This window comes from Eucyclogobius newberryi, unplaced genomic scaffold (assembly GCF_026437365.1).
Source record: "Eucyclogobius newberryi isolate DKJ021-1_F unplaced genomic scaffold, fEucNew1.0.hap1 SCAF_1, whole genome shotgun sequence".
Classification (NCBI taxonomy): domain Eukaryota; kingdom Metazoa; phylum Chordata; class Actinopteri; order Gobiiformes; family Gobiidae; genus Eucyclogobius; species Eucyclogobius newberryi.
Window position 1 is genome coordinate 723,519 of NW_027315723.1, and position 18,883 is coordinate 742,401.

Below are 18,883 nucleotides of genomic sequence, written 5' to 3' on the forward strand. Positions count from 1 at the left end.
CAGTTCTGGTCCTGGTTCAGTTCTGGTCCTGGTTCAGACCTGGTCCTGGTTCAGTCCTGGTTTAGTCCTGGTGCTGGTTCAGTCTGGTCTCTGGTCTCTCCTCAGGTCCTGGTGACCCTCTCGTCGCTGGGTCTTGACCCTCTGATGCTGCGCTCGCTCCTGGACTCCTTCCTGGTCATGGACTCTCGTCTTGTGGTCGACCGCTGCTTCCACACGTCTGACCCCTGGATCTTTGCAGCTGGAACCATCACAAAGTTCTCCAGGAAGTACCACAGCGAAGAGTGGAACCACGAGCGCTTCTGCTCCCGAGAGGTCAGGGAGGGCATCTGAGGCACGGGGAGGGCATCTGAGGCAGGGGGAGGGCATCTGAGGCACGGGGAGGGCATCTGAGGCAGGGGGAGGGCATCTGAGGCAGGGGGAGGGCATCTGAGGCAGGGGGAGGGCATCTGACTCACTGTGACCTCTGACCTCAGGTGGGTCAGGACTTGGCTCGTCAGATTCTGCTTCTGTTCGACCCGACAGCAGAGCCCAGAGAAGAGGAGGAGCTTCTGCCCGTCTACAAGAGACCCAAAGTCACAGGTACTGGACCTGGACCTGGACCTGGACCTGGACCTGGACCTGGACCTGGACTTGTTCTTTGCGTGTTCTTTGTGTCTTATTAGCATGTTCTTCACACGTTCTTCACATGTTCTTCACATGTTCTTCACACGTTCTTCACATGTTCTTCACACATTCTTCATGTGTTCTTCACACGTTCTTCATGTGTTCTTCACACGTTCTTCACATGTTCTTCACATGTTCTTCACACGTTCTTCACATGTTCTTCACACATTCTTCACGTGTTTTTTGTGTGTTCTTCACATGTTCTTCACACGTTCTTCACATGTTCTTCACATGCTCATCACGTGTTCTTTGCGTGTTCTTCACATGTTCTTTGCATGTTCTTCCCATGTTCTTCACGTGTTCTTCACATGTTCTTCATGTGTTCTTCACATGTTCTTCACGTGTTCTTTGCGTGTTCTTCACATGTTCTTCACATTTTCTTCACACGTTCTTCACATGTTCTTCACACGTTCTTCATGTGTTCTTCACATGTTCTTCACGTGTTCTTTGCGTGTTCTTCACATGTTCTTCACATGTTCTTCACACGTTCTTCACATGTTCTTCACATGCTCATCACGTGTTCTTTGCGTGTTCTTCACATGTTCTTCGCGTGTTCTTCACATGTTCTTCACATGTTCTTTACACGTTCTTCACGTGTTCTTCACATGTTCATCACGTGTTCTTTGCGTGTTCTTCACATGTTCTTTGGGTGTTCTTCACATGTTCTTCACGTGTTCTTCACACGTTCTTCACATGTTCTTCACACGTTCTTCACATGTTCTTCACATGTTCTTTGCCTGTTCTTCACATGTTCTTCACATGTTCTTCACACGTTCTTCAAACGTTCTTCATGTGTTCTTCACATGTTCGTCACGTGTTCTTTGCGTGTTCTTCACATGTTCTTTGCGTGTTCTTCACATGTTCTTCAAGTGTTATTCACATGTTCTTCACACGTTCTTCACATGTTCTTCACGTGTTCTTCAGATGTTCTTTACACGTTCTTCACATGTTCTTCACATGTTCTTCATATGTTCATCACGTGTTCTTTGCGTGTTCTTCACATGTTCTTTGGGTGTTCTTCACATGTTCTTCACGTGTTCTTCACATGTTCTTCACGTGTTCTTCACACGTTCTTCACATGTTCTTCACATGTTCTTCACACGTTCTTCATATGTTCTTCACATGTTCTTCACATGTTCTTTACACGTTCTTCACGTGTTCTTCACATGTTCATCACGTGTTCTTTGGGTGTTCTTCACATGTTCTTCATGTGTTCTTCACATGTTCTTCACATGTTCTTCACATGTTCTTTGCGTGTTCTTCACATGTTCTTCACATGTTCTTCACACGTTCTTCAAACGTTCTTCATGTGTTCTTCACATGTTCGTCACGTGTTCTTTGAGTGTTCTTCACATGTTCTTTGCGTGTTCTTCACATGTTCTTCAAGAGTTACTCACATGTTCTTCACACGTTCTTCACATGTTCTTCACATGTTCATCACGTGTTCTTTGCGTGTTCTTCACATGTTCTTCAAGAGTTACTCACATGTTCTTCACACGTTCTTCACATGTTCTTCACATGTTCATCACGTGTTCTTTGCGTGTTCTTCACATGTTCTTTGCGTGTTCTTCACATGTTCTTCACGTGTTCTTCAGATGTTCTTTACACGTTCTTCACATGTTCTTCACGTGTTCTTCACATGTTCATCACGTGTTCTTTGCGTGTTCTTCACATGTTCTTTGGGTGTTCTTCACATGTTCTTCACATGTTCTTCACGTGTTCTTCACATGTTCTTCACGTGTTCTTCACACGTTCTTCACATGTTCTTCACACGTTCTTCACACGTTCTTCACATGTTCTTCACGTGTTCTTCACACGTTCTTCGCATGTTCTTCACATGTTCTTCACATGTTCTTCACACGTTCTTCACATGTTCTTCACATGTTCTTCACATGTTCTTCACATGTTCTTCACGGGCTCTTCACATGTTCTTCACAAGTTCTTCACGTGTTCTTCACATGTTCTTCACACGTTCTTCACGTGTTCTTCACGTGTTTTTCACATGTTCTTCACATGTTCTTCACATGTTCTTCACATGTTCTTCACGTGTTCTTCACATGTTCTTCACATGTTCTTCACGTGTTCTTCACGTGTTCTTCACATGTTCTTCACATGTTCTTCACGTGTTCTTCACATGTTCTTCACATGTTCTTCAAGTGTTCTTCAAGTGTTCTTCACATGTTCTTCACATGTTCTTCACACGTTCTTCACGTGTTCTTCACATGTTCTTCACACATTCTTCACATGTTCTTCACATGTTCTTCACATGTTCTTCACATGTTCTTCACGTGTTCTTCACATGTTCTTCACATGTTCTTCACGTGTTCTTCACGTGTTCTTCACATGTTCTTCACATGTTCTTCACGTTTTCTTCACATGTTCTTCACATGTTCTTCACGTGTTCTTCACATGTTCTTCACACATTCTTCACATGTTCTTCACATGTTCTTCACACATTCTTCACATGTTCTTCATGTATTCTTCACATGTTCTTCACATGTTCTTCACACGTTCTTCGCATGTTCTTTGCGTGTTGCAGGAGGACTTCTTCCTGGAGGACTTCACTTCCTTCATGTGACCACGCCCACTCCCTCCAAACACAGCTCCGTCCAATGTGTGAGTGAGTCTTATCAAACACAAGGCCCGGGGGCCACATCAGGCCCGCCAAGCGATTTAATCCGGCCCACGGCCCACGGCCCGTCTTCCAAACTCGTTTAGTAGTTTAGTTCTGGTTTAGTTCTGGTTTAGTTCTGGTTTAGTTCTGGTTTAGTTCTGGGCAATTTTGCACAGCAATGTTCAACAACTGTGAGTACTTAGAGAGTACTTAGCGGTTAGCGCAGGCTAGAGAGTACTTAGCGGTAGCGCAGGCTAAAGAGTACTTAGCGGTTAGCGCAGGCTAGAGAGTACTTAGCGGTTAGCGCAGGCTAGAGAGTACTTAGCGGTTAGCGCAGGCGAGAGAGTACTTAGCGGTTAGAGCAGGCTGGAGAGTACTTAGCGGTTAGCGCAGGCTAGCGTGACCACCACAGAGATCAGTGGTAGACGACAGGAGGGCTCACTCAGAACAGAAAAGGTTTATTGTCGTTGTCACGATTCAGAGACTGAAGTTTCTTTGGTGAAACAAACGACAATGAGAAAAACAAGATGTGGATCATGTGACACCGAGATTCATATCACGATAAAACGGTTTGATATAAATCGTAATTCATCTTTAGTCGAACGACAGTTGTTAGTTTAATCTTTGTTTTGGTCGACGAGCCACGAATACAAAGGACTCTGCTCCTCTGGGTCTTGTGTTTCAGCTGAAGGACTCTGCTCCTCTGGTTCTTCTGTTTCAGCTGAAGGACTCTGCTCCTCTGGTTCTTCTGTTTCAGCTGAAGGACTCTGCTCCTCTGGTTCTTGTGTTTCAGCTGAAGGACTCTGCTCCTCTGGTTCTTCTGTTTCAGCTGAAGGACTCTGCTCCTCTGGTTCTTCTGTTTCAGCTGAAGGACTCTGCTCCTCTGGGTCTTGTGTTTCAGCTGAAGGACTCTGCTCCTCTGGGTCTTGTGTTTCAGCTGAAGGACTCTGCTCCTCTGGTTCTTCTGTTTCAGCTGAAGGACTCTGCTCCTCTGGTTCTTCTGTTTCAGCTGAAGGACTCTGCTCCTCTGGTTCTTCTGTTTCAGCTGAAGGACTCTGCTCCTCTGGTTCTTCTGTTTCAGCTGAAGGACTCTGCTCCTCTGGTTCTTGTGTTTCAGCTGAAGGACTCTGCTCCTCTGGTTCTTGTGTTTCAGCTGAAGGACTCGGCCCTGGTCACTGGTCTCGCAGAGTCCGGCTCGTACTTCCGTCTCCAGCTCGGGAGTGTGGACCAGGTGGAGACCATCACCTGTGCGTCCTCGAAGCCCCTCCCACTGCACAACCTGCTCTGTCTCTACGGCCAGCAGCAAAGCCTCCTGGGAAACCTGAGCACGCGCTTCAGCCTGGGTCAGGTGACCGACCTCTACAGGTGAGACACGGGACGTTCCCGTAAAGCCTCTTCTGACACACGTGAAGACCCAAAACACTGACGGGTCCTTCATTTGTATCGGGTTTGTGGAAGTTTGTGATTTCATTTCTCTCTCATCCTAGTGAAGATATCCACCATAAACATAAACATCTACAATATGTTCTCATCTACTAGACTAGGTCTAAACAAGGACTAAACTAGGGCTTAACTAGGACTAAACTAGGTTCAAACAAGGACTAAACTAGGGCTTAACAAGGACTAAACTAGGACTAAACTAGGGCTTAACTAGGACTAAACTAAGTCTAAACTAGGACTAAACTAGGTCTAAACAAGGACTAAACTAGGACTTAACGAGGTCTAAACTAGGACTAAACTAGGACTTATCTAGGACTAAACTAGGTTCAAACAAAGACTAAACTAGGACTTAACTAGGACTAAACTAGGACTAAATAAGGACTAAACTAGGACTTAACTAGGGCGTACCTAGGACTAAACTAGGACTTAACAAGGACTAAACTAGGACTAAACTAGGACTTAACTAGAACTAAACTAGGTCTAAACTAGGACTAAACTAGGTCCAAACAAGGACTAAACTAGGACTTAACTAGGACTAAACTAGGTCCAAACAAGGACTAAACTAGGACTTAACTAGGGCTTACCTAGGACTAAACTAGGTCCAAACAAGGACTAAACTAGGACTTAACTAGGGCTTACCTAGGACTAAACTAGGACTTAACTAGGCCTTACCTAGGACTAAACTAGGACTTAACTAGAACTAAACTAGGTCTAAACTAGGACTAAACTAGGTCCAAACAAGGACTAAACTAGGACTTAACTAGGACTAAACTAGGTCCAAACAAGGACTAAACTAGGACTTAACTAGGGCTTACCTAGGACTAAACTAGGACTTAACTAGGCCTTACCTAGGACTAAACTAGGACTTAACTAGAACTAAACTAGGTCTAAACTAGGACTAAACTAGGTCCAAACAAGGACTAAACTAGGACTTAACTAGGACTTAACTAGGCCTTACCTAGGACTAAACTATGACTGAACTAGAACTAAATTAGGTCTAAGCTAGGACTAAACTAGGACAAAACTAGGACTAAGTCAGGACTTAACTAGGACTAAGTTAGGTCTAAACCAGGACTAAACTAGGACTAAAACAGGACTTCTGTATTGGACTTTTAGTGGATCATGACCTGAACGTGGAGGCGACTGGTTGAAGTTCTTACAGAGCCACAAAGGTCCTGGGTCAGTTCTAATAATAATAATAATAACTTTTATTTATACAGTGATCCCTCGCTATATCGCGGTTCACTTTTCACGCTCTCGCTGCTTCGCGGATTTTCATCATGCATTGTGTTCTGCATTCTGATTGGCTAAACTGTCTCTCCGCGTCTTCTCTACCTGTGTGTCAATAACGTTATGGATCCGGTGAGAGCGCGCGTGTGAGCTTCAATGTTTTATGGAGTATTTCATTGTATAATTACTGTAAAAAAATAAAGGTTTCTACTTTGCGGAATTCGACTCCTGCGGGTTCTTCTTGGAACGTAACCCCCGCGATAAACGAGGGATCACTGTATAGCGCTTTTCAGTGACCCAAAGACGCTGGACATATACAAAAAAGGGGGGGTATTTACAGACAGGGGGGGGCAGCACGTACAGTACACAATAATTTACAGATAAAATGAACAAGACAGAAGAAGTAGAGAGAAAAAGATGGGGATGTAACAGGGGGTAGAAGTGTAGACAGTGGGGTAGAGGAGGCTAGGGGTAGGGGAGGTCATAGGCTTGGGTGAAGAGGTATGTTTTTAGGCGGGATTTGAATGTTGTGAGTGAGGGAGAGTGGCGGACAGGTTGGGGGAGGGAGTTCCAGAGTCGGGGTGCTGTTCGGGAGAATGCTCTGTCGCCAAAAGTTTTGAGTCGGGATGTTGGTGCAGTCAGGGTGAGAGAGGAGGAGGAGGGGAGAGCTCGGGAGGGGCGGTGGGGGATGAGGAGGTCAGACAGGTAGGGGGGGGCTCGCGAGGGGCGGTGGGGGATGAGGAGGTCAGACAGGTAGGGGGGAGCTAGGTGGTGTGGGTGAGGAGGCGGGTGTGGGTGAGGAGGCGGGCAGCGGAGTTTTGGACCATTTGGAGTCTGTGGAGGGAATGGGAGGAGATGCCAGTGAGGAGGGAGGTGCAGTAGTCGAGGCGGGAGGAGATGAAGGCATGGATGAGGGATTCAGCAGCGGGGAGGGTGAGGCAGTGTCGGATTGTGGCGATGCGGCGGAGGTGGAAGAATGAGGTCTTGACGATGTGGCTGACATGGGGAGTGAAGGAGAGGGTGGGGTCCATGATGAAACCAAGATTGCGTACCAGGGTAGAGGGGGTGATGGTCGAGGTGTCGATGCTGAGTGAAAAGGGACCAGTTTTATTGAGAGTGGATTTGGTGCCAATGAGGAGGAGCTCTGTTTTGTCACTGTTCAGTTTGAGGAAGTTGAGAGTGAGCCATGATTTTATTGTAGAGATGCAGGTTTGGATGTGGCTGAGGGGAGGGTTTTGGGTGGATTTGGTGGTGAGGTATATCTGGGTGTCGTCAGCAGTGAAAGTCCAGGTTGAGTTGGCGGAGGATGTGACCAAGGGGGAAGAGGTAGCAGATGAAGAGGAGGGGGCCGAGGACTGAGCCCTGGGGGACCCCCTGCGTTACTGGGGAGAGGGTGGATGAGTGACCGGAGAGGGAAATGAACTCTTGCCTGTTGGTGAGGTAGGATGTGAGCCAGTCAAGTGCAGAGGGGTTCATAGAGGTTGTTTGACTGGAGGTGGGTGTGAAGTTGGGCGGCGACGATGCGTTCCAGCGTTTTTGAGAGGAACGGCAGGTTGGAGATGGGGCGGTAGTTGGAGAGGTTGGCGGAGTCTAGGGTGGGTTTTTTGAGGATGGGGGTGATGGAGGCCAGTTTGTAGATGGGTGGTGAGATGGGGGATGAGAGCAGGAGGCAGGCCTTGGTTAGAGTCGTTGGGAGGGGGTCGAGAGAGCAGGTGGTGGTTTTGGAAGCGGTGATGAGGTCTATGATATGAGAGGAGTTAACGAGAGGAGAAGGTGGTGAGGGGAGGGAAGGGTGGGTGGTCAGGGAGAGGGGGGGGCAGGGGTGGGGGGGTGATGGAGTTAATGGAGACGGCAGTCAGGGAGTTGTTGATTTTGGAAATGTTGTCATTGAAGGCAAGGAGGAAAGAGTTGCAGAGGTCAGGGGAGGAGGGTGGAGTGATGTCCGGTGGCTGGAGCAGCTTGTTGACGGTGGAGAACAGGGTGCGAGGGCTCCGGTGGGAGCTGTTGATGAGGGTGGAGAGGTGGGCAGATTTGGCGGCTTGGAGAGCGTCACGGTAGGAGGAGATGTGTAATTTGAAGGCTTCGGCGTGGACGGTGAGGCGGGTTCTTTAGAGGAGTCGGCGGCCAGTCTGCTTCATGGTGCGGAGTTCAGGGGTGTACCAGGGGGCGGGGTTGATGTATGAGACGGAGGAGGTTTTCCAGGGGGCTAGGGAGTCAAGGGAGTCGGAGAGGGTGGTGTTGAGCATGACAGCATAGTCGTCGGGGGAAGAGGGGGGGGAGTCAGGGGGGAAAGCAGAGGATATGAGCTGGGAGAGCGTGAGGGGATTGACTGACTTGATATTGCGGTAGGTGATGGTGCGTTTTTTGGGGTTGTGGGGCGAGGGTAGGGGGGCGGAGAAAAGGATGCAGAGATGATCAGAGAGTGGGAAGGGGAGGGGGTGGGGCTTAGATGTGGGTAGGAGAGAGGAACAGACTAAGTCCAGAGTGTGGCCTTTGGTATGGGTGGGGAAGTCAATATGTTGGGTGAGATGGAAGCAGTCCAGGAGAGAGAGGAAGTCGGATGTCAGTGGGGCGTTGGGGCAGTCAATGTGGATGTTGAAGTCACCAGTGAGTAGGAGGCGGGCAGAGAGAGAGGATGCGATGGTGAGGAGTTCAGACAATTCAGTGAGGAAAGAGGGGTGGGGCTTTGGGGGACGATAGATCAGGATAGCGGTGATAGAGTTGGGGAGGGAGAAGGCGAGGTATTCAAATGATGAGATGGATGGAAGGTTGAGGTTCAGTTCAGTGATGGATGTAGATTTTTTATGAATAACAGCAAGACCTCCCCCACGCCCGGAGAGGCGGGGTTTGGCAGTGTAAGTGTAGTTGGAGGGAGTGGCTTGGTTGAGAGCATAGAAGTCCAGGGGCTGTTGCCATGTTTCACAGAGGAGAAGCAGGTCAATGTTATTGTCCAGTAGCAGTTCAGATATAACAGGTGATTTGTTGGCGAGGGAGCGGCAGTTCAGCAGTGCGAGGGAGATGGATGGGGGCGCGGAGATGGATGGGGGCGCAGGGTTGGGGGGCGGAGGTTGCTGAGGTTGGCAGTGCGGCAGGTTGGGGTGACGGGGGGGCGTAAACTAGTCCAGAGTGAGGGGATAAGTGAGCCGTCGTTGGAGTGTTGGTTATGGGAGAGACCAGAGCCCCGGTGGATGTAGCGGGGCCGGCGAAGGATCCCAGCTGAGCTGCAGAGGCAGCAGCAGCTGGGAGACGGTGGTTATGGTTGAGGAGGTGAAGGTCAGCAGCGGTGTAGGTGAGTAGGCGAGAAGTTGGTGGAGCGGTGGCCTGGAGGCACGGGAGTGATAGTCCGAGGAGGAGATGGAACGTAACAGCAGATGAGAGTAATCCAGTTAGAATGTTGGCGGTGGCTGGAAGCTGGTGGGCAGAGAGTTGTGAAAAAGCAGCAGTGGACCGGGTGTTGAAGCTGGTGGAGTGAGTGGCGTTGGTTGCCCCAGACCTTGTCTGCACGGCAGGGAGGCCCCACGATACCATGACGGTGTAGAGCCAGATGTTAGCTGGCGGCTAGCGCAGTAGATAGTCCAGGAGTGAGGGAGATGAGTGATAGACGGTGCAGTAATGTCCAATGAAGTTAAGGAACAGGGATGTAGACAGAAGACAACACAGAGACGCGGGAACAAAACAAAACAGTGGAAACGACTTAACAAAACAAAGACGTTGGGACAGAATTCGGCAGTCCACATACCAGACGCCGGCGTTGCTCTAGCCCAATCGAGACGCATGAGTCCAGTTTTGTGTCCAGATCGCCGGGGGAAAGCAGAGAAACGGATCCTGGGTCAGTTCTTGTTCTGGTTTGGTCCTGGGTCAGTTCTGGTTCTGGTTTGGTCCTGGGTCAGTTCTGGTTCTGGTTTGGTCCTGAGTAAGTTCTGGTTCTGGTTTGGTCCTGGGTCAGTTCTGGTTCTGGTTTGGTCCTGGGTCAGTTCTGGTTCTGGTTTGGTCCTGAGTAAGTTCTGGTTCTGGTTTGGTCCTGGGTCAGTTCTGGTTCTGGTTTGGTCCTGGGTCAGTTCTGGTTCTGGTTTGGTCCTGAGTAAGTTCTGGTTCTGGTTTGGTCCTGGGTCAGTTCTGGTTCTGGTTTGGTCCTGGGTCTGTTCTGGTTCTGGTTTGGTCCTGGGTCAGTTCTGGTTCTGGTTCTGGCTTCAGGAGTTTGGTTCACTCTGTCCTCAGCTTCTTCAGGCAGAGCTGGTGTTGGGCCATTTTCCACGACCGATTCAGCGACTTCCAACACGAGCTGCAGGCCATGGCTAACCACTCTGCCACTGACGCCCAGGTACAGCCCTGTGTTTGTGTTTGTGTTTGTGTCGCTACAGAAGAAGAATGGACTCGTTCACATGGTTTTACTTTGGAGAAATGAACCTTCTGTGTGTGGGAGCTTTTAATAACGAGAACAGAGCAGTGGGCGGGGCTAGGGGGTAGGTGATGACGAGATGAGCCTCAAATTTTGGACAATCCAGGATGACGCAAACGAGCCTGATCCTGTTTTATTCATTTTGATGAGGCAGAAAACAAACAAACTGCGATGCTAGCAGTTATAGCGGCTAATTTGGAGCCGTATTCCATATTTGGGAATCGCAGTGCATTTCATGACGACCACAGAGCCAATCAGGAGTGAGGTAGTAAAAGGTCCACCCCACCCGCTTCGCTACGAGCCGAGCTAGCTGTCACTCAAACCTGTTGCTAATGCGAGCTGAGACGACGTTAAGCGAAGGCGGCGCCTGATTGGTCTGTTATTTTGGTTCAGATCTTGATTTCAAAGTGAAATAAAAACAGCAGGATCAGAATGTCGAGTCTGAAGAAAGAGCAGCAGATGTGAAACAGGAAGTGACCAGAGCCAGAGCTGAAGGAGGCAAACGCTGCAGCACTCACTTCCTGTTTGGAACTCCAAAAAAACAAAATATTCCTTGTCAAAATGATGTGGTCAACTATGTTTATGTGCAATATCGTCCACTGCTCGTTTAGCTCGTTCCGCTAGAGGCTAATGCTAATGCTAACGCTCCCATTGAAAATGCATTTGAGATAATGTGCGGAACAGAACTAGCCTTTAGCATGTGAGAGCGCTAACAAACACCGCAAGAGTGTAACAAGTTATAACAAGGGTTATACCATGTAATAACATGGTAACAACATGGTTACATGTTTACATGTAAGAACATGGTAATAACATGGTAACATGGTAACATGGTAATAACGTGGTAATAACGTGGTATCATGGTAAAATGTAACAACATGGTAATAACATGGTAATAACATGTGATAACGTAATAACATGGCATAACATGTAATAACATGTTATCACATGTTATTACCATGGTTACAACATGTAATACCATGGTTTTAACATGTAATAACATGGTAATAACATGGTTACAATATGTAATAACATGGTAATAACATGGTAATAAGCTCATGTATGTCCTGTTAAATGTGCAGGTTATGAAAGCAGAGGACATGACTTCAGAAGACGAAGCTGTTGAGTCTCTGGAGCTTCTGGACGATCGGGCCAGAGCCGCGGTCAGGGGCGCAGTGGTCAAATATCTGACCTACAACAGAAACCTGCTGCCCATGTTCGCTCTGCCCGGACAACTCTGAGAAACAAAACTCTGAGAAACAAAACTCTGAGAAACAAGACTCTGAGGAACAAGACTCTGAGAAACAAGACTCTGAGGAAATGACAATAAAGGAGAAACTTTTTGCCAAACTGATGTGTTCATTTAACAAACAAACAAACAAACAAACATACAATGCACTAACGAGGACAACAGGACTAAATCTGGAACTAAACATGCACAAAGTCCAAACCAGGACTAAACCAGAATCAGAAAAGGTTTATTGCTATTGTTGATGGACAGAATTCACAAACAGAGAAACTTGTCTTTGTGATTTAGTGCAACATAAAACATCTTATAAGTCAAAAAGAAAATGTACAGTTGAATTTACATATGTAGAGCAGAAAGTGAACAGTGAGTTATAGTTAAAGTGACAGTGTTTAAGAAGTGTTCATGAGTCCAATGGCCTGAGGGGAGTGGCCTCCTGTCTGAGGGGAGTGGCCTCATGCCTGAGAGGAGTGGCCTCCTGTCTGAGGGGAGTGGCCTCCTGCCTGAGGGGAGTGGCCTCCTGCCTGAGGGGAGTGGCCTCCTGCTTGAGGGGAGTGGCCTCCTGCATGAGGGGAGTGGCCTCCTGCCTGAGGGGAGTGGCCTCCTGCCTGAGGGGAGTGGCCTCCTGCATGAGGGGAGTGGCCTCATGCAGAGATGGAAGTCTGCAGCCGATCACCTTCTCAGCCGAGGGCGCTGTAGTCTCTGTTTATTCCTGGCTGTGGCTCCAGCGTACCACACGGTGATGGAGGAGGTGATGGAGGAGGTGAGGGAGGAGGTGAGGGAGGAGGTGAGGGAGGAGGTGAGGGAGGAGGTGATGGAGGAGGTGAGGGAGGAGGTGAGGGAGGAGGTGATGGAGGAGGTGATGGAGGAGGTGAGGGAGGAGGTGAGGGAGGAGGTGAGGGAGGAGGTGATGGTCATGTAGAACTGCTCCATCATCAGCTTGTCTTTCTTGAGCTGCTGCAGGAAGTTCATCCTCTGCTGGAGCTGATGGTGAGGTCCCACTTGAGGTCCTGGTGATGGTGGGCCCTCACTTGAGGTCCTGGTGATGGTGGGCCCTCACTTGAGGTCCTGGTGATGGTGGGCCCTCACTTGAGGTCCTGGTGATGGTGGGCCCTCACTTGAGGTCCTGGTGATGGTGGGCCCTCACTTGAGGTCCTGGTGATGGTGGGCTCTCACTTGAGGTCCTGGTGATGGTGAGGTCCCACTTGAGGTCCTGGTGATGGTGGGCCCTCACTTGAGGTCCTGGTGATGGTGGGCTCTCACTTGAGGTCCTGGTCATGGTGGGCCCTCACTTGAGGTCCTGGTGATGGTGGGCTCTCACTTGAGGTCCTGGTGATGGTGGGCCCTCACTTGAGGTCCTGGTGATGGTGGGCCCTCACTTGAGGTCCTGGTGATGGTGGGCCCTCACTTGAGGTCCTGGTGATGGTGGGCCCTCACTTGAGGTCCTGGTGATGGTGGGCTCTCACTTGAGGTCCTGGTGATGGTGAGGTTCCACTTGAGGTCCTGGTGATGGTGGGCCCTCACTTGAGGTCCTGGTGATGGTGGGCCCTCACTTGAGGTCCTGGTGATGGTGGGCTCTCACTTGAGGTCCTGGTCATGGTGGGCCCTCACTTGAGGTCCTGGTGATGGTGAGGTCCCACTTGAGGTCCTGGTGATGGTGGGCCCTCACTTGAGGTCCTGGTGATGGTGGGCCCTCACTTGAGGTCCTGGTGATGGTGGGCCCTCACTTGAGGTCCTGGTGATGGTGGGCCCTCACTTGAGGTCCTGGTGATGTTAGGCCCTCACTTGAGGTCCTGGTGATGGTGGGCCCTCACTTGAGGTCCTGGTGATGGTGGGCCCTCACTTGAGGTCCTGGTGATGGTGGGCTCTCACTTGAGGTCCTGGTGATGGTGGAACCTCACTTGAGGTCCTGGTGATGGTGGGCCCTCACTTGAGGTCCTGGTGATGGTGGGCTCTCACTTGAGGTCCTGGTCATGGTGGGCCCTCACTTGAGGTCCTGGTGATGGTGGGCCCTCACTTGAGGTCCTGGTGATGGTGGGCCCTCACTTGAGGTCCTGGTGATGGTGGGCCCTCACTTGAGGTCCTGGTGATGGTGGGCCCTCACTTGAGGTCCTGGTGATGGTGGGCCCTCACTTGAGGTCCTGGTGATGGTGGGCCCTCACTTGAGGTCCTGGTGATGTTAGGCCCTCACTTGGGGTCCTGGTGATGATGGGCTCTCACTTGAGGTCCTGGTGATGGTGAGGTTCCACTTGAGGTCCTGGTGATGGTGGGCCCTCACTTGAGGTCCTGGTGATGGTGGGCCCTCACTTGAGGTCCTGGTGATGGTGGGCCCTCACTTGAGGTCCTGGTGATGGTGGGCCCTCACTTGAGGTCCTGGTGATGGTGGGCCCTCACTTGAGGTCCTGGTGATGGTGGGCCCTCACTTGAGGTCCTGGTGATGTTAGGCCCTCACTTGAGGTCCTGGTGATGGTGGGCCCTCACTTGGGGTCCTGGTGATGGTGGGCCCTCACTTGAGGTCCTGGTGATGGTGAGGTCCCACTTGGGGTCCTGGTGATGGTGGGCTCTCACTTGAGGTCCTGGTCATGGTGGGCCCTCACTTGAGGTCCTGGTGATGGTGGGCCCTCACTTGAGGTCCTGGTGATGGTGGGCCCTCACTTGAGGTCCTGGTGATGGTGGGCCCTCACTTGAGGTCCTGGTGATGGTGGGCCCTCACTTGAGGTCCTGGTGATGGTGGGCTCTCACTTGAGGTCCTGGTCATGGTGGGCCCTCACTTGAGGTCCTGGTGATGGTGGGCCCTCACTTGAGGTCCTGGTGATGGTGGGCCCTCACTTGAGGTCCTGGTGATGGTGGGCCCTCACTTGAGGTCCTGGTGATGGTGGGCCCTCACTTGAGGTCCTGGTGATGGTGGGCTCTCACTTGAGGTCCTGGTCATGGTGGGCCCTCACTTGAGGTCCTGGTGATGGTGGGCTCTCACTTGAGGTCCTGGTGATGGTGAGGTCCCACTTGAGGTCCTGGTGATGGTGGGCCCTCACGTGAGGTCCTGGTGATGGTGGAACCTCACTTGAGGTCCTGGTGATGGTGAGGTCCCACTTGAGGTCCTGGGTGATGGTGGGCCCTCACTTGAGGTCCTGGTGATGGTGAGGTCCCACTTGAGGTCCTGGGGATGGTGGGCCCTCACTTGAGGTCCTGGTGATGGTGGACCCTCACTTGAGGTCCTGGTGATGGTGAGGTCCCACTTGAGGTCCTGGGGATGGTGGGCCCTCACTTGAGGTCCTGGTGATGGTGGGCCCTCACTTGAGGTCCTGGTGATGGTGGGCTCTCACTTGAGGTCCTGGTGATGGTGGGCCCTCACTTGAGGTCCTGGTGATGGTGAGGTCCCACTTGAGGTCCTGGTGATGGTGGGCCCTCACTTGAGGTCCTGGTGATGGTGAGGTCCCACTTGAGGTCCTGGTGATGGTGGCTCCCACTTGAGGTCCTGGTGATGGTGAGGTCCCACTTGAGGTCCTGGTGATGGTGGAACCTCACTTGAGGTCCTGGTGATGGTGAGGTCCCACTTGAGGTCCTGGTGATGGTGGCTCCCACTTGAGGTCCTGGTGATGGTGAGGTCCCACTTGAGGTCCTGGGGATGGTGGGCCCTCACTTGAGGTCCTGGTGATGGTGAGGTCCCACTTGAGGTCCTGGTGATGGTGGCTCCCACTTGAGGTCCTGGTGATGGTGGGCCCTCACTTGAGGTCCTGGGTGATGGTGGGCCCTCACTTGAGGTCCTGGGGATGGTGGGCCCTCACTTGAGGTCCTGGTGATGGTGGGCCCTCACTTGAGGTCTTGGTGATGGTGGGCCCTCACTTGAGGTCCTGGTGATGGTGGGCCCTCACTTGAGGTCCTGGTGATGGTGGGCCCTCACTTGAGGTCCTGGTCATGGTGGGCTCTCACTTGAGGTCCTGGTGATGGTGGGCCCTCACTTGAGGTCCTGGGGATGGTGGGCCCTCACTTGAGGTCCTGGTGATGGTGGGCCCTCACTTGAGGTCCTGGTGATGGTGGGCCCTCACTTGAGATCTTGGTGATGGTGGGCCCTCACTTGAGGTCCTGGTGATGGTGGGCCCTCACTTGAGGTCCTGGTGATGGTGGGCCCTCACTTGGGGTCCTGGTGATGGTGGGCCCTCACTTGGGGTCCTGGTGATGGTGGGCCCTCACTTGGGGTCCTGGTGATGGTGGGCCCTCACTTGAGGTCCTGGTGATGGTGGGCCCTCACTTGAGGTCCTGGTGATGGTGGGCCCTCACTTGAGGTCCTGGGGATGGTGGGCCCTCACTTGAGGTCCTGGTGATGGTGGGCCCTCACTTGAGGTCCTGGTGATGGTGGGCCCTCACTTGGGGTCCTGGTGATGGTGGGCCCTCACTTGGGGTCCTGGTCATGGTGGGCCCTCACTTGAGGTCCTGGTGATGGTGGGCCCTCACTTGAGGTCCTGGGGATGGTGGGCCCTCACTTGAGGTCCTGGTGATGGTGGGCCCTCACTTGAGGTCCTGGTGATGGTGGGCCCTCACTTGAGGTCCTGGTGATGGTGGGCCCTCACTTGAGGTCCTGGTGATGGTGGGCCCTCACTTGAGGTCCTGGGGATGGTGGGCCCTCACTTGAGGTCCTGGTGATGGTGGGCCCTCACTTGAGGTCCTGGTGATGGTGGGCCCTCACTTGGGGTCCTGGTGATGGTGGGCCCTCACTTGGGGTCCTGGTGATGGTGGGCCCTCACTTGGGGTCCTGGTCATGGTGGGCCCTCACTTGAGGTCCTGGTGATGGTGGGCCCTCACTTGAGGTCCTGGGGATGGTGGGCCCTCACTTGAGGTCCTGGTGATGGTGGGCCCTCACTTGAGGTCCTGGTGATGGTGGGCCCTCACTTGAGGTCCTGGTGATGGTGGGCCCTCACTTGAGGTCCTGGTGATGGTGGGCCCTCACTTGAGGTCCTGGGGATGGTGGGCCCTCACTTGAGGTCCTGGTGATGGTGGGCCCTCACTTGAGGTCCTGGTGATGGTGGGCCCTCACTTGGGGTCCTGGTGATGGTGGGCCCTCACTTGGGGTCCTGGTGATGGTGGGCCCTCACTTGGGGTCCTGGTGATGGTGGGCCCTCACTTGGGGTCCTGGTGATGGTGGGCCCTCACTTGGGGTCCTGGTGATGGTGGGCCCTCACTTGGGGTCCTGGTGATGGTGGGCCCTCACTTGGGGTCCTGGTGATGGTGGGCCCTCACTTGAGGTCCTGGTGATGGTGGGCCCTCACTTGGGGTCCTGGTGATGGTGGGCCCTCACTTGGGGTCCTGGTCATGGTGGGCCCTCACTTGAGGTCCTGGTGATGGTGGGCCCTCACTTGAGGTCCTGGTGATGGTGGGCCCTCACTTGGGGTCCTGGTGATGGTGGGCCCTCACTTGAGGTCCTGGTGATGGTGGGCCCTCACTTGGGGTCCTGGTGATGGTGGGCCCTCACTTGGGGTCCTGGTCATGGTGGGCCCTCACTTGAGGTCCTGGTGATGGTGGGCCCTCACTTGAGGTCCTGGGGATGGTGGGCCCTCACTTGAGGTCCTGGTGATGGTGGGCCCTCACTTGAGGTCCTGGTGATGGTGGGCCCTCACTTGGGGTCCTGGTGATGGTGGGCCCTCACTTGAGGTCCTGGTGATGGTGGGCCCTCACTTGAGGTCCTGGTGATGGTGGGCCCTCACTTGAGGTCCTGGTGATGGTGGGCCCTCACTTGGGGTCCTGGTGATGGTGGGCCCTCACTTGGGGTCCTGGTGATGGTGGGCCCTCACTTGGGGTCCTGGTGATGGTGGGCCCTCACTTGGGGTCCTGGTGATGGTGGGCCCTCACTTGGGGTCCTGGTGATGGTGGGCCCTCACTTGAGGTCCTGGGGATGGTGGGCCCTCACTTGGGGTCCTGGTGATGGTGGGCCCTCACTTGAGGTCCTGGTGATGGTGGGCCCTCACTTGAGGTCCTGGTGATGGTGGGCCCTCACTTGAGGTCCTGGTGATGGTGGGCCCTCACTTGAGGTCCTGGGGATGGTGGGCCCTCACTTGAGGTCCTGGTGATGGTGGGCCCTCACTTGAGGTCCTGGTGATGGTGGGCCCTCACTTGGGGTCCTGGTGATGGTGGGCCCTCACTTGGGGTCCTGGTGATGGTGGGCCCTCACTTGGGGTCCTGGTGATGGTGGGCCCTCACTTGGGGTCCTGGTGATGGTGGGCCCTCACTTGGGGTCCTGGTGATGGTGGGCCCTCACTTGGGGTCCTGGTGATGGTGGGCCCTCACTTGGGGTCCTGGTGATGGTGGGCCCTCACTTGAGGTCCTGGTGATGGTGGGCCCTCACTTGGGGTTCTGGTGATGGTGGGCCCTCACTTGGGGTCCTGGTCATGGTGGGCCCTCACTTGAGGTCCTGGTGATGGTGGGCCCTCACTTGAGGTCCTGGGGATGGTGGGCCCTCACTTGAGGTCCTGGTGATGGTGGGCCCTCACTTGAGGTCCTGGTGATGGTGGGCCCTCACTTGGGGTCCTGGTGATGGTGGGCCCTCACTTGAGGTCCTGGTGATGGTGGGCCCTCACTTGGGGTCCTGGTGATGGTGGGCCCTCACGTGAGGTCCTGGTGATGGTGGGCCCTCACTTGAGGTCCTGGTGATGGTGGCCCTCACTTGAGGTCCTGGTGATGGTGGGCCCTCACTTGGGGTCCTGGTGATGGTGGGCCCTCACTTGGGGTCCTGGTGATGGTGGGCCCTCACTTGGGGTCCTGGTGATGGTGGGCCCTCACTTGGGGTCCTGGTCATGGTGGGCCCTCACTTGAGGTTGTTACGGCAGTTTCCTGTAAACAATGATCAAGTAAAGAGTAACCAGGCAATAACTTGAAGCAGAAACAGAGTCTCTCGGTCTCTCTCAAAAGGTGGAAGTTTATTCACGTGCACAGTGGATAAACACCCTCACTTTCCCTAAGACAAGGTCGTTCTGTCCCTACCTAACTTTACAAGTTACAAAGTACACCTTTTATAGGTGGTAACAAACATAACATAATCACAACCCAAATCAGCTCAAAAAGAGATAGACCAGACTATCACGTCCGTGACGGTTCCAGCTCTCTCTTCAGAGGTTTAATCAAAGACCATTTCCACACTGAATCCGGTCCTGACGCATTAATTGATGATTAAGAGGCGCCGGACAGTTGATATTCAGTATAATCAGGACCTCATATTCTTATCCCATCTGCACAGGAGAACAACAAAGATATTAATTCCGTGACATGTCATGGCCTAAAACAACATTAGAATGACATGACA

At 52.5% G+C, this 18,883-nt stretch overlaps 1 protein-coding gene across 1 annotated transcript in view; it reads left to right on the top strand.

Annotated features, from left to right (window-relative positions):
- cfap61 (cilia and flagella associated protein 61) overlaps nucleotides 1–11,587 on the top strand; it is a 79,827-nt gene extending 68,240 nt beyond the window's left edge. Inside the window, exons 21-26 of the mRNA XM_072449475.1 lie at nucleotides 106–312; nucleotides 474–579; nucleotides 3,203–3,279; nucleotides 4,431–4,642; nucleotides 10,166–10,280; nucleotides 11,429–11,587. Coding sequence (XP_072305576.1) covers nucleotides 106–312; nucleotides 474–579; nucleotides 3,203–3,279; nucleotides 4,431–4,642; nucleotides 10,166–10,280; nucleotides 11,429–11,587 — 876 coding nt within the window. The remainder of the gene's footprint in view (nucleotides 1–105; nucleotides 313–473; nucleotides 580–3,202; nucleotides 3,280–4,430; nucleotides 4,643–10,165; nucleotides 10,281–11,428) is intronic.
- The last annotated feature ends 7,296 nt before the right edge of the window (nucleotides 11,588–18,883 follow it).